Below are 14,351 nucleotides of genomic sequence, written 5' to 3'. Positions count from 1 at the left end.
ACAGTTTTGCCCATTTATGAGAAATGGAGGTTTCATGAACATCTGATCATTTTTGTGACGTCATCATTGTGCAGATTCTTCCCAAAATGTAATGGGAACATTCTTTGGTAATCACCTAATTCAGACTGATCCGTCAAAAAAATTGTAGACAGGAAGTTACTAACGGGAGGACAAACCTACAGATGAAAACACAGATTTTAGCCAATTCACAAAAAGTCTACTGAATAAAATCTATACCGTCTTATGTCTACAATATCCTAAGAATATGTTCACTGCCTTTTCTGAGTGGAAACCTCCCACTTCTCCCACACCAAACCCCATATAGGGAATCAATGATTTTAACATCACAGTTGATCCACTGCTGCCTCCATCACTAAGTTCAAATGTTTGTTTTCAGCATGAAAAATACGTCATTTAGATTGACCTTAGTGACACAAAGTGACCACACGAGGCAGCAGTAGACCAGCAGTGCGTGTGTCCCCACGAGCTAAAATCACTGTTTTTCTCAATGGACTTTGGTTTTATATTCAATGCCTCACATGTGAATAGAAAACCTTCCGAGGTTCATTAGCTTCTTTATTAAACAACAGAACTGAAACATACAGTCTGTGTTCCTTCACTCTCTAGTCTGTATTTTTACAACCACAACACACTCAGTGTGTGTGTGTGTGTGTGTGTGTGTCAAATAATGTGACCATGTGTGTTTTCAGAAACTGGCACGATGCACAGTCTACGTACCGGTGTGGGAGAGCTGTACGGAAACACGCGGTTCTGGCACGGAAAGGATTACTGCAACTTTGTGCACAAGGACTGGATTCAGCTGGACAAACCTTTTGATGGTAAAAGCCTCTCACAGCTTTTCAGCTTTTTTTTTCCCGCCGGTTTGTCACACGTTTCTCATTTGTGTCGTATCAGACTTCATCGACAGACACATGACTCCCAGAATGCCTTGGCATGACATCTCCTCAGTTGTTCATGGAAGTGCTGCTCGCGATGTGGCCAGACACTTCATCCAGCGGTGGAATTTCACCAAGGTCAGAGGTCATGTTGTCACTGAGGGATGACTCTTAAGTTGTTGTGTTTAACTTCTTCTTTTTCTTCTTGAAGCTGATGAAGCCAAAGTATCGCTCTCAGTCATTCCCGTATCTGTTGCCCAAATCTCACACCACGGCTGGAGAACAGCGCTACCAGGTCCCCAACTCTGTCCCCACCAAAGTTCAGGTCAGTGCTGCTTCATCGGTTTATGTGTTCGAATGTTTACCATTGGTTCCAGTTTAGTTTATATCACGAAATGACTGAAGTTGGATTGAAAACCTTTAATTTTAGCACCTACCTACAGTACTGTATATAATAACTACTAACCTTTTACCTACCTCCCCAGCTAGTTAGCTACTACTTATATACTGTACACTACAAGTTTATACCTATATAAAACCTATCAACTTAAGTACTGAACCAGCTACTTACCAATGCTGGTGACCTAACCCAAAAAGGCAGAAAAAAATATTAGTCTGTACTATTTTTATAGCAGTTTTTGGAAGTGGACATTTTTGTCCTTAATGCCTTAAGAGGGTTGTAAATTTGAAATCTGATGCTACACAAAAACTAATTAGAGCGGCAAATCTTTGACATATTTAAGATTGATTATAAACCAATAAATCCCCAGCCACCCAACGTTTGTTATGGAAAATAACAACATTGACAACAACACTGGCATTTAAAGGGTTAAAATCCTCAAAGTGATTGAATTCTTGGTTAGTCTTGAACAGGAGTGAAGATGTTTGAGAGATTTTTGCCAGAAAAAGCAGAAAGAAATATTGATCTGAAATGTTTTATTACAGTTGTTTGTAAGTGGACATTTTTGTCCTTAATGCCTTGAGAGGGTAGTAAATTAAACTGAAGCTTAACTGAGGGTTAAATTAAAAGTGATCATGTCTCGCTCGGTTCCCTCAGATCCTTCGTTCGGCTGCAGACTGGTCCGCCGGCATCAAACACCACGAGGAGTCCATTCACAATGCGTATGTGGATGTCATCAAGAACAGCCAGCACTTCATCTACATCGAGGTATTTGAGCGATCCTGAATGTATACATTAACAAAAGACGTCGACTGAACTGTTTTAACTATGGCCACAACTCAGATGAAATCAAGTAAATAAAAATACTGTGAATTAGTTTTTGTTTCTTTGGATATAAAAGTTTTGTTTTTTACAGAATCAATTCTTCATCAGTTGTGCAGACAACAGACATGTTTTCAACAAGATAGGGGACGCTATTGCTGAACGCATCATCAGAGCGCACAGGTAACACACACACAATATGTCTTTACTTAAGTCAGTCCTAATCATAAAAGACATCCATTTACTCAACTTTACCTTATATTGTAACATTAAATAATTCTTAAAAAGTGTTTTGTGCCAATTAGATTTTTAAAAAAATGTGTTTTTATGTTTTTGCCTTTAAATCATTTTAATTAAATTATAAGGAAAAATTTAATAGTAATGCACCTTTTACACACACTAATGCCTTGTTTTTGTACAAAATGACTTCCCAGAAACAGACAGACACATTTTGTACTGATTTAATATCACAAGACGTGTTGAACGTGGTCTCAGTGAGGAAGGATATTCATCGGTGTTTAAACACTTTCCTGTTTGACCTGTAGTCTCTCTCTCTCTCTCTCTCTTTCTCTCTCTCTCCCTCTCTCTCTCTCTCCCTCTCTCTCTTATCGGTGGACACACACATCCTGCACATAATATAGGAAAACACACACACGCTAAATTCACGGCAGCAGCTGTTAAACATGTTCCGCCACTTTTGTTTCCTCACAGTTTGGGTGTGAAATAAAAACATCGAAATGTGTTGAAATTAACTTTTAACAAAACAGCAGCTAATTAAGAATAAAATACATCTGTTTTCTGTCACATGCAACAAACAATTTGCACTGAAGTTCAACAGCTGCTGTTCAATCCAATGCTAGACAAATGCTAATAATGCATCAAAGTCAATATTTTGGCAAATCTTCGACATATTCAAGGCTGATTAAAAGAAAAAAACAACATTTGTTGTGTGTAAAATAGCGTTTTATGTGTGTGTGCGTGTGTGTTTGTGTTGTTTCACATCATGTCGTCAAACTGGCATTTAAAGGTTTTAAATCCTGATAATTATTCAATATCTGATTGTTTTGATTAGGACTGAAGTAGATGAAAAGATTAAACCCAAAAAGGCAGAAAAGAAATATTACTGTACTATTTTTATAGCAGTTTTGTCCTTAATCCAAAATTAAGAGGGTTGTACATTTTAAATCTGATTCTAATTCTAATTCTTTTTTTTTTACATATTTCATTTTTGTTTTGTGAGAGCATTACAATACAGTAATTACTTTCACTCAAATAACATACAATGGTATTTCCGCCACTCACAGTTGAAATCTTTGTATGCAAAACAAAATACAGAAAGTCAAATGAAAGTACATTTGAGAACTTTGAAACAAAATGGGAAAGATAGACATATATAAAAGAGCAAAAAAGAAATGTCTACCAGGGAGTTTTTTTTTTTTTAAATAAATAAATAAAATAAAACAATACACACTAGTCATTAGGCCAAATAAAACATTCAAAAATAAAGCATAAAAATAGCATTACAGGATCATCCATTCAATACTTCTGTCTGTTCAAAACTAACATATCTTACCCATTTGGGCCACAATTCAATAAATATGTTTTTCTGTAGGCGAATGGAGATGGTAATCTGTTCCATGAGGTAAATGTCACTTACTATACTTATCCACTCCTGTATTGTGGGCAGATCAGGGAGAAGCCAATGCCTTGTCAGTGCTTTTTTACCACCAGCGGTTATCAAAATACGAAATAAATACTCATCAGCTTGCCTGACCTGTAAATCTGAATTTCCTAAAAATAATGTAGAAAAATGCATAGGTAGATTAGTATTAAACATGCTGCCTAATACTTTGTGAAGCTCTGTCCAGAAGGATTTAACCACTGGGCATTCCCAAAAGATATGCCAATGATTGGCTTCCGGGTGTCCGCATAGTCTCCAGCATGCAGCTTCGCCTTTTGTTTTGGTGTAATGAAAAAGCGGACCTGACACTTCCAGCCAAACTCCTGCCATACATGAGAGCTGGTACATTTCCACTGGGGTTGGCAAACGCCGAGCCAATCCTCCTCAGATATTGTTAGATTACCCTCTCTCTCCCATTTTTCCTTAACATATCTTGTACTGTGTGTTTTTTTTAGACAGTAGACCCTTATAAATTCTAGAGATGTCACCGTTATTCGATTTACTTTGGTAAGCATCAATAAAAATGATCGATATCGGGTCATTAAGATCGGTGTCCTTTCTGATATGTTCTAAGCGATTACGTACCTGGAGGAATCTAAAAAAATCTTCTTTCAACTTTTCAAAGTTTTTAAATTGTCCCTTTTCTGTAAGAGAGTAGTATGTCGTTATTCCTTTCAAAATCCATGATTTCAATCCCTTATCTATCATGTTAGGCCTAAATTCATAGGCACACCATTGGATTGTCTAATTTATTACTTAATTTAAACTCGTCTTTTATCATATTCCAGATTTTTAGCTGTGCTTTAATCATGGGTTCTGTACCTTGTCCACAAATCTTCCCAGATGTTTGTGCGGTAGTACTGCTTGTATTGGGGGGGTCAATCAGAGTGGACAGTTCGATATCTTTCCATCTGGCTCGAAAGGATGGGCTACACAAATTAATCAGGGGTACTCTAAGCTGCATAAAAATAATAATAAAATAAAATAAATAAAATAATCCTTAAAATTAGGTAGTGCCATCCCCCTTGCTCCTTTGGAAGTTGTAAAGTTTTAAACCTAATCCTGGGTTTTTTACCCTGCCAAATAAATCTGGAAATAATCTTGTCCAGTTCAAAAAATTGTTTTGAGGAAATTTCTACAGGAATAAGAAGAGATATCGTGGGAGGATATTCATTCTTACAGGATCAATTCTGTGACTGAGACTAAGAAAAGAAACTGAGTTCCATCTATGTATGTCTTCTTTAATTTTTGTTGAGAGGGGGCCATAATTTATCTCTGCCAGTGTTCGAATTCTTTTCGGCAGGTTTATTCCTAGATATTTTAATGATCCAATTTAATATGGAATTTGTCCCTAAATCGCTTTGTGGGTTGGTAGTTGATAGTCAAAATGTGTGTCTTTTGTATATTTAATTTATATCCTGAATGTTTACCAAATGTTTCTAGAAAGACCATTAATTTGGGGGGTGAATTAGGAGGGTCAGTTAAATAAACCAAGACGTTGTCTGCATATAGCGCCACCTTGTGGTCGCCTTCATTAATGCAGATGCCTTTAATACTCTGAGTCTGTCTATTAATATCTTATGACATATTAATAAACCACCATCAATAAGCCACCAACGTTTGTTATATGGAAAATAACACAAATAACAACAGTGAAAAGAAGTAATCACACTGGCATTTAAAGGGTTAACATCCTCAAAGTGATTGAATTGCTTGGTTAGTTAGAAAAGAGATTTTTCCCAGAAAAAGCAGAAAGAAATATTGATCCGAAATGTTTTATTACAGTTTTTTGTAAGTGGACATTTTTGTCCTTAATGACTTAAGAGGGTAGTAAATTAAACAGATGCTTAACTGAGGGTTAAATTATGTCATAGATTAAATCACAGCTACACACATTAAATGACGCTCAGAGTGGCCATCTTGAATTGTGTTTTGAAGTAGTTAATGAAATGGAACGACAGGGGGTGCTGCAATCCGAATGTCCTCCTTGAGATGAGTTCTCTAGAACAGATGAATACACAGTCTTTCTCTTTATTTTTTATTTCCTTTCAATTGAAATATTCATGTATTATGTGTTGTTTTGTTGTTGTTGTTTCAGCGAGGGAAAAAGGTACCGGGTGTACGTGGTGACGCCACTGCTGCCGGGTTTTGAAGGAGACATCAACACAGGAGGAGGCACCGCCATCCAGGCTGTCATGCACTTCAACTATCGGTATTTTGTAGTTTATTGTGACACATTAACAGTTACATGTATTTTATTTTAATGTATCTTTGCCCATGTGTGGTATCGGACCAAAAAAAATAGAATGGAGCCTTTCATGGTGTTTTCAACCCGCTGTTTGACGAGTATGATAACACAGAAAGAGTCCACCACACCTTCACCTTCCACACACTGTGTGTGTGTGTGTGTGTGTACATTCCTTTTGAGGTGGACGTTTATTGTGTAGCTGGAATTCTCAACCCTCCCCATGCAAACACACTCCCTCACACACACATAAACCCTTGTACTGAGAGGAATGTGGCTCTGCCGCTGATCCACCTCCATCTGTCTGTATCTGCAGGACCATGAACAGAGGAGATCACTCCATCATCTCACAGCTGCGCAGAGAGAGTAAGTCTGAGAACACATCAAATTCACATCAACCTGAAAAACAAGTTGTTTTTTAATGAAGAAATACAGGAAAGACAGATTTTAAGTCAGTTTAAGTCTACGTTATCTTAAGAACATGTTCATCTGACTGTTAGACTATGGGGTTTGGTGTGGGAGAGTGAGTGGTTTACAAACTTAAGTTTCCTGTTGGAAAAGTCTGTCAAACTAATTTTAATGTGCGTGCGTGTGTGTGTTCCCAGTGGGAGATCAGTGGATTAACTACATCTCCATCACTGGTCTGCGAACGTACGCGGAGCTGGAGGGTAAACTGGTCACTGAGCTCATCTATGTCCACAGCAAGATGCTCATCGCCGACGACAACACCGTCATCATTGGTAAACAAAGCGTCACTTTACATTCAAAACTAATTTTTCTGACCTTTTTTTATACGTCACTAATTTCCTGTGGGTGAAACATTGTAAATAAAAATGTAAACATTTCAAAATGTATACAAAACAGTCATGTGGAATCACTGAAACCAATGAGGACAACAGTGAAAACTGGTTGGGAATCCCCGACACAGCAATAGTGATTCTACTCTTAAATAAACACATTTATTTGGAGTTATTTCAGTTTCTGCTCATAAACCACTCCCACTGTACAGTTACACACTGTCCCTTTAATGAAAATTACACACTGTCCCTTTAATGAATATTACACACTTGCCCTTTAATGAATATTACACACTGGCCCTTTAATGAATGTTACACACTGGCCCTTTAATGAATATTACACACTGGCCCTTTAATAATGCAGCCTTAGGAGGTCACAAGCCAGTGTCTTTTTGAGCCGGTCCCAAGCTATGCGAATCGAACCTATGACTTCCATACTGGATCGGTCGAGGCCCGGGTTAACAACGACCGCCATTAGTCCCGATAACCTACAGGGTAACAGTGGAAATTGGGCTACTGTGGGTCGAAGTCGAAGGAGGAGAGGAGGAAGGCGGGTTCAGAAACAGAGAGAAAAGAGGAAAGGCAAGAGTCTGGGACTTAACAAATATTATACACTGTCCCTTTAATGAACGTTACACAGTGTCCCTTTAATGAAACATCTAAAAATGGTCTAAACCTCAGGCGTTAATCTGCTCAGGATTATTCAGTTTCCACCGCTGCCACCTGAGCTAAAAATAAACCCATAAACTGCAGTTCATGTTTTCACTGAAATATGTGGAATATTAACACATAATCATTTTTATGTCTCTGTAAATGACTGGATTAAAGATTCCAGATTATCTCCCTCATCACAAACTTTATGTCATATCCATAAATTCATGGAATTTATGGGAATATGTGTATTTTTAATTTCTAAATGTTTTTGGCTGCATTTGTGAGCTGAATAATTGAAAATGAAGGAGTGAATTTGAAGGATTTGTATTGAAATGATTACATTTGTATTCAGGAAATGCAATAAAACAGTTATTTACCGTGTTTTTTAAGGACGTTTTCAGTATTTTTAGATGATATTTAGAGTCTTGTTCACTGTAGCTCCATGTTACTTTTGGTTTGTTTAAAATTTGGATCTGGATCCTTGTTGACTCTGAGGGGATCAGACTCTGCTGTGGTGTTAGAGCTCCCCCTGGTGGACACTGTCATGTAGCACTCCTGTTGTTCCTCGCAGGCTCTGCCAACATCAACGACAGGAGCATGCTGGGAAAGAGGGACAGCGAGGTGGCCGTGATTGTGGAGGACTCGGAGACGGTCGCCGCAGTGATGGACGGTCAGCCATACCAGGCCGGACGCTACGCTCTGCAGCTCCGCCTCGAGTGTTTCAGGTACACACACACACACACACACACACACACACACAGCGCACACAAACACACGTGCAATTAGTCACATTTGATATAAATAATAATAATATTTTAATGATGCATATATTTAAAAATAGTTCAAAAAGTATAAAAATCGAATGGCTGACTCAGCATTCCCAACCAATACAGATAACAGGAAAATATAAAGTTGGGAATCGCTGACTCAGTAATTTCAACTGACAATAAAGAAAACAGAAATCGGCATTCCCAATTAATACTAATGAAAGCAGGAAAAAAGTAGTTGGAATGAAAGACTCAGCATTTCCAGTTCTTGTTTTTCTGTGTTTCCTGACTCTTGCTTTTTTCCGTGTTTCCTGACTCTTGCTTTTTTGTGTTTCCTGACTCTTTTTTCCCGTGTTTCCTGACTCTTGTTTTTCTGTGTTTCCTGACTCTTGTTTATCTTCCTGACTCTTGTTCTTGTTTGACTCTTGTTTTCCATGCTGACTCTCCGTTTTCCTGACTCTTGTTTCCTGACTCTTGTTGATTTTTTCGTTTCCATGTTTCTTGCCCCACAGTTTCCTGTTTTTGTGTTTCTTGACATTTGTTTTTCCTTGTTTCCTCTTTCTTTTTTCTGACTTTGCTTTTTGTGTTTCCTGACGTGTTTCTGACTCTTTTTTCCGTTTCCTGACTCTTGTTTTCCGTGTTTCTTGACTCTTGCTTTTTTGTGTTTCCTGACTTTTTTGACTTTTTCCAAGTGTTTCCTGACTCTTGTTTTTCTTGACTTTGTGTTCTTTGACTCCTGACTCTTTGTTTTTTTCCTTTGTTTCCTGACTGCTTTTTTTTTTCCGTGTTTCCTGACTCTTTGTTTTTCCGTTTTCCTCCTGTGTTTCCTGTTTTTTTCCCTGATGTTTCCTGACTCCTTTGTTTTTTCAGTTTTCCTGACTCTGACCGTGTCTTTCCAGGTTTCTTGACTCTTGCTTTTCTCCATGTTTCCTGACGTTTTTGTGTTTCTTGACATTTGTTTATCCATGTTTCCTAACTCTTGTTTTTCCGTGTTTCTGACTCTTTTTCCATGTTTCCTGACTCTTGTTTTTCCGTGTTTCCTGACTCTTGTTTTTTTCCTGACTCTTGTTTTTTCCGTTTCCTGACTCTTGCTTTTTCCGTGTTTCCTGACTTTTTGTGTTTTGACATTTGTTTTTCCGTGTTTCCTGACTCTTGTTTCCTGACTCTTTTCCTGACTCTTGTTTTTCCGTGTTTCCTCACTCTTGTTTATCCGTTATTCCTGACTCTTGTTTATCCGTTATTCCTGACTCTTGTTTTTCCGTGTTTCATGACTCTTTTTTCCATGTTTCCTGACTCTTGTTTTCCTGTGTTTCCTGACTCTTGTTTTCCGTGTTTCATGACTCTTGTTTTTCCGTGTTTCCTGACTCTTGCTTTTTCCATGTTTACTGACTTTTTTTGTGTTTCTTGACATTTATTTTTCCATGTTTCCTGACTCTTATTTTTTCGTGTTTCCTGACTCTGGTTTTCCGTGTTTCCTGACTCTTTTTCCATGTTTCCTGACACTTGTTTTTCCGTGTTTCCTGACTCTTGTTTTCCAGGTTTCCTGATTCTTGCTTTTTTCCGTGTTTACTGACTTTTTTGTGTTTCCTAACTCTTGTTTTTCCGTGTTTCCTGACTCTTTTTCCATGTTTCCTGACTCTTGTTTTCCGTGTTTCCTGATTCTTCTTGTTTTCCAGGTTTCCTGACTCTTCTTTTTCCATGTTTCCTGACTCTTATTTTTCCATGTTTCCTGACTCTTGTTTTTCCGTGTTTCCTGACTCTTTTTTCCGTGTTTCCTCTCAGGACAATCCTCGGCGGTCACACGGACTCGTCCATCGACGTCTCTGACCCCGTCAGCGATCAGTTCTATAAGGAAGTGTGGATGGCCACGTGTGCTCGCAATGCCACCATTTTCCAGAAGGTGGAGCCGATAACATCGACACCGCCCATTATTTACTTCTTTATGTTATTTATGTTCAAACAACATGAAACAACATTTCTAATCTCTGGATCTTCTCCGTTACGCTCAGGTTTTCCGTTGTCTGCCGTCCAGCGACGTCCGTAACATCCTGGAGCTGGAAGGCTTCCTGGCCAAGGCAGGTCTGGACAAGGAGGACCCGGTCCGAGCCCGCGAAGAGCTGAAGAAGATCCGCGGTTTCCTGGTCCAGTTTCCTCTTCAGTTCCTGTGCGAGCAGAACCTGCTTCCTCCCATCGGCTCCAAGGAGGCCATGGCACCCATGGAGCTCTGGACCTGAGTCTGGACCTAAGTCTGGACCTGAGTCTGGACCTCTGCTGCCAACGTTCATCACATGGAAGGTTCTTCAGGTGGAACCTGGAGCCATTTTGGAGGTTTAATCCGACTCTGATCAATCGTTAAACCCAGAATTTACTGAAAAACAACTGTTGTTTACATCGTCGTCGTCGTAATCTGAATTTGTCGCATTTACAATGACTGACTGTGAGAAAAAAGACATAAAATCTATTCATGTTTAGCGGATAAAACATAAGAAAACTGCGTGATGAGATTATTCTTGACTAAGAACGTCAGAAAAAAGAGTTTCCTTTTAGAAAGTCGCAGAATTTGTATTCTTTTAACTCTCGCTTTACTCCAAAAATCAGAAAACACTTACAGTTACTTAAGGCAACAGCATTGCGAAAACGTACGAATACAGTGTCACTTGTTCCCGTCGATGACAGATTTTAAAGACAACAAACATCGTGAGTACTCACACTCTCCCTGGTGTTTATGTGAGTAATAAATTTATCTTTCGACCCAAACCAGATTTTTAAACGTTAAAAACATTCCGCGAAACACTTTGTTTTTATATTTGAAAACTTCAGAACATCCAAACTATGTATTTAATTTAATCGTATGTCAAATTTACGTTCTCCAATGTTTACAAAGTACTAATCCAGTCATTCTATTAGGTCTGAGTTCAGTGGTGTCGCCTCCTAGTGGAATACTCCAGTGACACAGGTGCATGAACACAGGTGCAGGTAGGCGAGGAGGCGGGGGCTAAACAGGAAGTAGAACTCTTGCTGCCATGTAGCGGCAAAAAGAACCTCCAAAATGGCATCCACTGTGAGGAAGACTCTGCAGCACTACTGCCACCCAGTGGACACAAATAACATGACACTCAATCACACACACACACACACATACATGGTGCAACATGACGAGTCGACCAGCAGAGGGAGCGGTGAGCTCCACAGTGCCTGAAGACAACGGCTTCACGTTTACGCAAACATAAAAATAAATTAATGACTAAAGACACTGAAGTGATTGATGGACTGTGACTCCGCCTCCTCCTCTGACTCTAATTCTGCCTCCTTTGACAACACTATGCAAATGTGCGGAGGGTCAGTGAACGCAGCACGGGCTCTTCTGTGTTCGGTTTGAAGAAGAAGACACTAAAACAGAGACAAGAAGAGTGGAGCTGAGGATGAGGAGCTGCGTCTCTGCTCCGAGCCACTGCCGCTTTTTAACGTGGAGCAGAAAAATCACGAGTGCCAAAGAAGATATTTAGCACTCTCACGTTAGCGCTCTCACATTCCTCAACACAGTCAGCCTTAAGCCATGCCTTCTTTATTTTTTATCTACATTTAAAATGAATTCATTGATTCATTATTTTTTTATATGTGGTTTTATCTTCAGCTTGTCATTTTTAAGCTGCATTACCTGTTTTTTCCTTTTGGTGGCAGCACATATCACTTTGTAAAGATGACGTTTCCTTTGTTACAAGTTCGTAGTGTCACTTTAAATCAATATTTATATTTTTAAATGTGGAGTTTGTCGATCTTTGAAAGGTGATAATGTCAGTGAACCAGTTAATACAGAATAAAGTCATAGTTCATGTTTTTGTTTGTTTTTTAAATAAGTGTGGTTCTATGAGGTCTGTGTGCTGTGAGCGCCCCCTGCTGTTTTTATCAGCTACAGTATGTAAAGACTGAAGTTTGTAAACCACCCACTCTCCCACACCAAACCCCATGGAAAAAATCTGTGATTTTAGCTGGCGGGGACACAGGAGCTGCTGGTCTAGTGGATCAACAACTCCTGTGTGTGATGTTAAAATCACTGATTTTCTCGATGGGCTTTGGTGTGGGAGAGTGAGTGGTTTACAAAAGTCTGTCTAACAGTGAAACAAAGACGTCAACATGTTCTTAAAGATATTGTAGACTTAAACTGACGTCTACAATATCTTCATTCCTGCAGGTGGCGCTGATTTGGTGTCAGAACCTAATAAAATCACACTTTTAAAAAGCGGAACTATCCTTTTTAAAGTTGCTCAAATTCATGTTTCTCAATAAGAAGCCGTCAAACACGAGTGTACGATCGAATCTCACACTCAAACCATCTTCTCTGGATTTTTCTCGATGTTCTGGAATGAATATGTTATGCCAATTCTCCTCCGTGTCTTCCTGTGTGTGTGTGTGTGTGATCTGCATGATGCTGTTCAGATGAATGATGATATTTGTTTACCAAAAGAAGAAGCACCACACACGTCATTAGCTGTAGCTGAGAGCATGAACCACGGTGTGATGCCATGAAACCTGACAAATGAACGCATAAACGGTTCCTCTGAAAGCCGTGGGTTTTTTTGTGCCTGTTTCTGATCTGTGATGAACCTGAAGCTCCTCTGATGTTTAAAATCCTTTCTCTCTACCTCCCTGGGTTTCTACCTCCTGCTCATCAGCCCAATTTGTTTTTAAACTCCTACAGTGAACATGTGCAACTACGGCCCCAGAATGAAACCTTGTCCCCGGATGAAAGGTCTGCTGGACCCTGTCCTCCTGCCGTCTCTCTGTCCACCTGTAAACACTGTGTCTCCATGGAAATGCACTATTTTGCACAGACTGTTGTTGTCTTGTCTCGCGGCGTCGTCCCTTATTATGGAGTTACTGCGTCATGTGTCGCTTTTATTGTGAAATGATAAGGAATTAAGTCGATGAATAAATGAGGTTTTAAAAATGGTATGCTTTTTGTGAGATTGAATGGCTTCCGTTCATCGCTTGTCTTAAACTTTATAAAGATACATGTGAAGACATGGCAAAGTCTACGATGTCTTAGGGACACATGCACGTCTTTATCTCACAGTTTCCTGTTCTAACAGGAAACTGAAGTTTGTAAACCACTCACTCTCCCACACCAAACCTCATAGAGAAAATCAATGATTTTAACATCACAGCACACAGGAGCTGTCCACTGCTGCCTCCATCACTAAGTTCTAATGTCTTATTTTGTTAATTCGGCTTTTAAAATCCTTTGTTCAGATTTACCTCAGTGACACAAAGAGACCACACGAGGCAGCAGTAGACCAGCAGCTCCTTTGTCCCCGCGAGCTAAAATCACTGATTTTCTCTATGGGGTTTGGTGTGGGAGAGTGAGTGGTTTATAAACTTCTGTTTACTGTTGGAAGTCTGAAGTCTGGAAGTCATCGTAGACTTAAACTGACATTAGTTGAGTCTTTTGTTAAGATGCTAAAATAATATTTTCCGACCTCATACAATCACACTTAAAAACAAATCTATTTTCCAGCCTCTTTGATTTCAGAGAAAAGTCAACTTTTTTTCTTCTTGATTTGTTTTGTTCAATAATTGTCTGTAAAATGTTTTAAAGAATAAATAACATAAGTAATTTGAGGAATATTCCAGATAATAAAATGAAACATCAGTGTCAGTCTGATCCCACTGTTCGATCAACGCTGTCAGTGAAATGAAAAACACGTCACTGCTGGAGGTGAAAACAACTTTGTCCTTGAAACACCTCCGATGTCCCCGATTCCTCCCTGCTGCACTGGTGTTCCTGTGCCACTGGATGGCGCCACAGGAACACAATGTGGATCTGCTGTTGTGCTCGGGTGTCCACATTTATTTTGACCTTGATTAGTTCTCTTGTGTATTAAATTTCTGCTTTAATGCAGGATATTATTATTATTATTATTATTATTATTATTATTATTATTATTATTGTTATTATTATTATTATTGTTATAATAACAAGTTCAATAATTAAAAGCCACATGTTCACGTCTTTATCTCACCCTTACACAGACTTTTCCAACAGGAAACTGTAGTCTGTAAACCACTCACTCTCCCACACCAAAACCTAT

General features: G+C 39.0%; 1 protein-coding gene across 3 annotated transcripts in view; it reads left to right on the top strand.

The window, feature by feature from the left end:
* pld1b (phospholipase D1b) overlaps positions 1-12,130 on the top strand; it is a 34,143-nt gene extending 22,013 nt beyond the window's left edge. For all 3 annotated transcript variants that reach the window (XM_044028459.1, XM_044028475.1, XM_044028467.1), the window contains exons 16-26: positions 711-839; positions 916-1,034; positions 1,108-1,221; positions 1,954-2,064; positions 2,213-2,301; positions 5,898-6,011; positions 6,361-6,410; positions 6,650-6,784; positions 8,067-8,220; positions 10,045-10,162; positions 10,272-12,130. In XM_044028459.1, the coding sequence (XP_043884394.1) occupies positions 711-839; positions 916-1,034; positions 1,108-1,221; positions 1,954-2,064; positions 2,213-2,301; positions 5,898-6,011; positions 6,361-6,410; positions 6,650-6,784; positions 8,067-8,220; positions 10,045-10,162; positions 10,272-10,496 (1,358 nt within the window). In that variant the 3' untranslated portion in view covers positions 10,497-12,130. The remainder of the gene's footprint in view (positions 1-710; positions 840-915; positions 1,035-1,107; positions 1,222-1,953; positions 2,065-2,212; positions 2,302-5,897; positions 6,012-6,360; positions 6,411-6,649; positions 6,785-8,066; positions 8,221-10,044; positions 10,163-10,271) is intronic.
* Positions 12,131-14,351: the final 2,221 nt, after the last annotated feature.

This window comes from Solea senegalensis, linkage group LG1 (genome assembly GCF_019176455.1).
Source record: "Solea senegalensis isolate Sse05_10M linkage group LG1, IFAPA_SoseM_1, whole genome shotgun sequence".
Taxonomy (NCBI): Eukaryota; Metazoa; Chordata; class Actinopteri; order Pleuronectiformes; family Soleidae; genus Solea; species Solea senegalensis.
The sequence above is the reverse complement of the archived record's forward strand: the minus strand, read 5'-3'. Positions and strand labels throughout refer to the sequence as shown.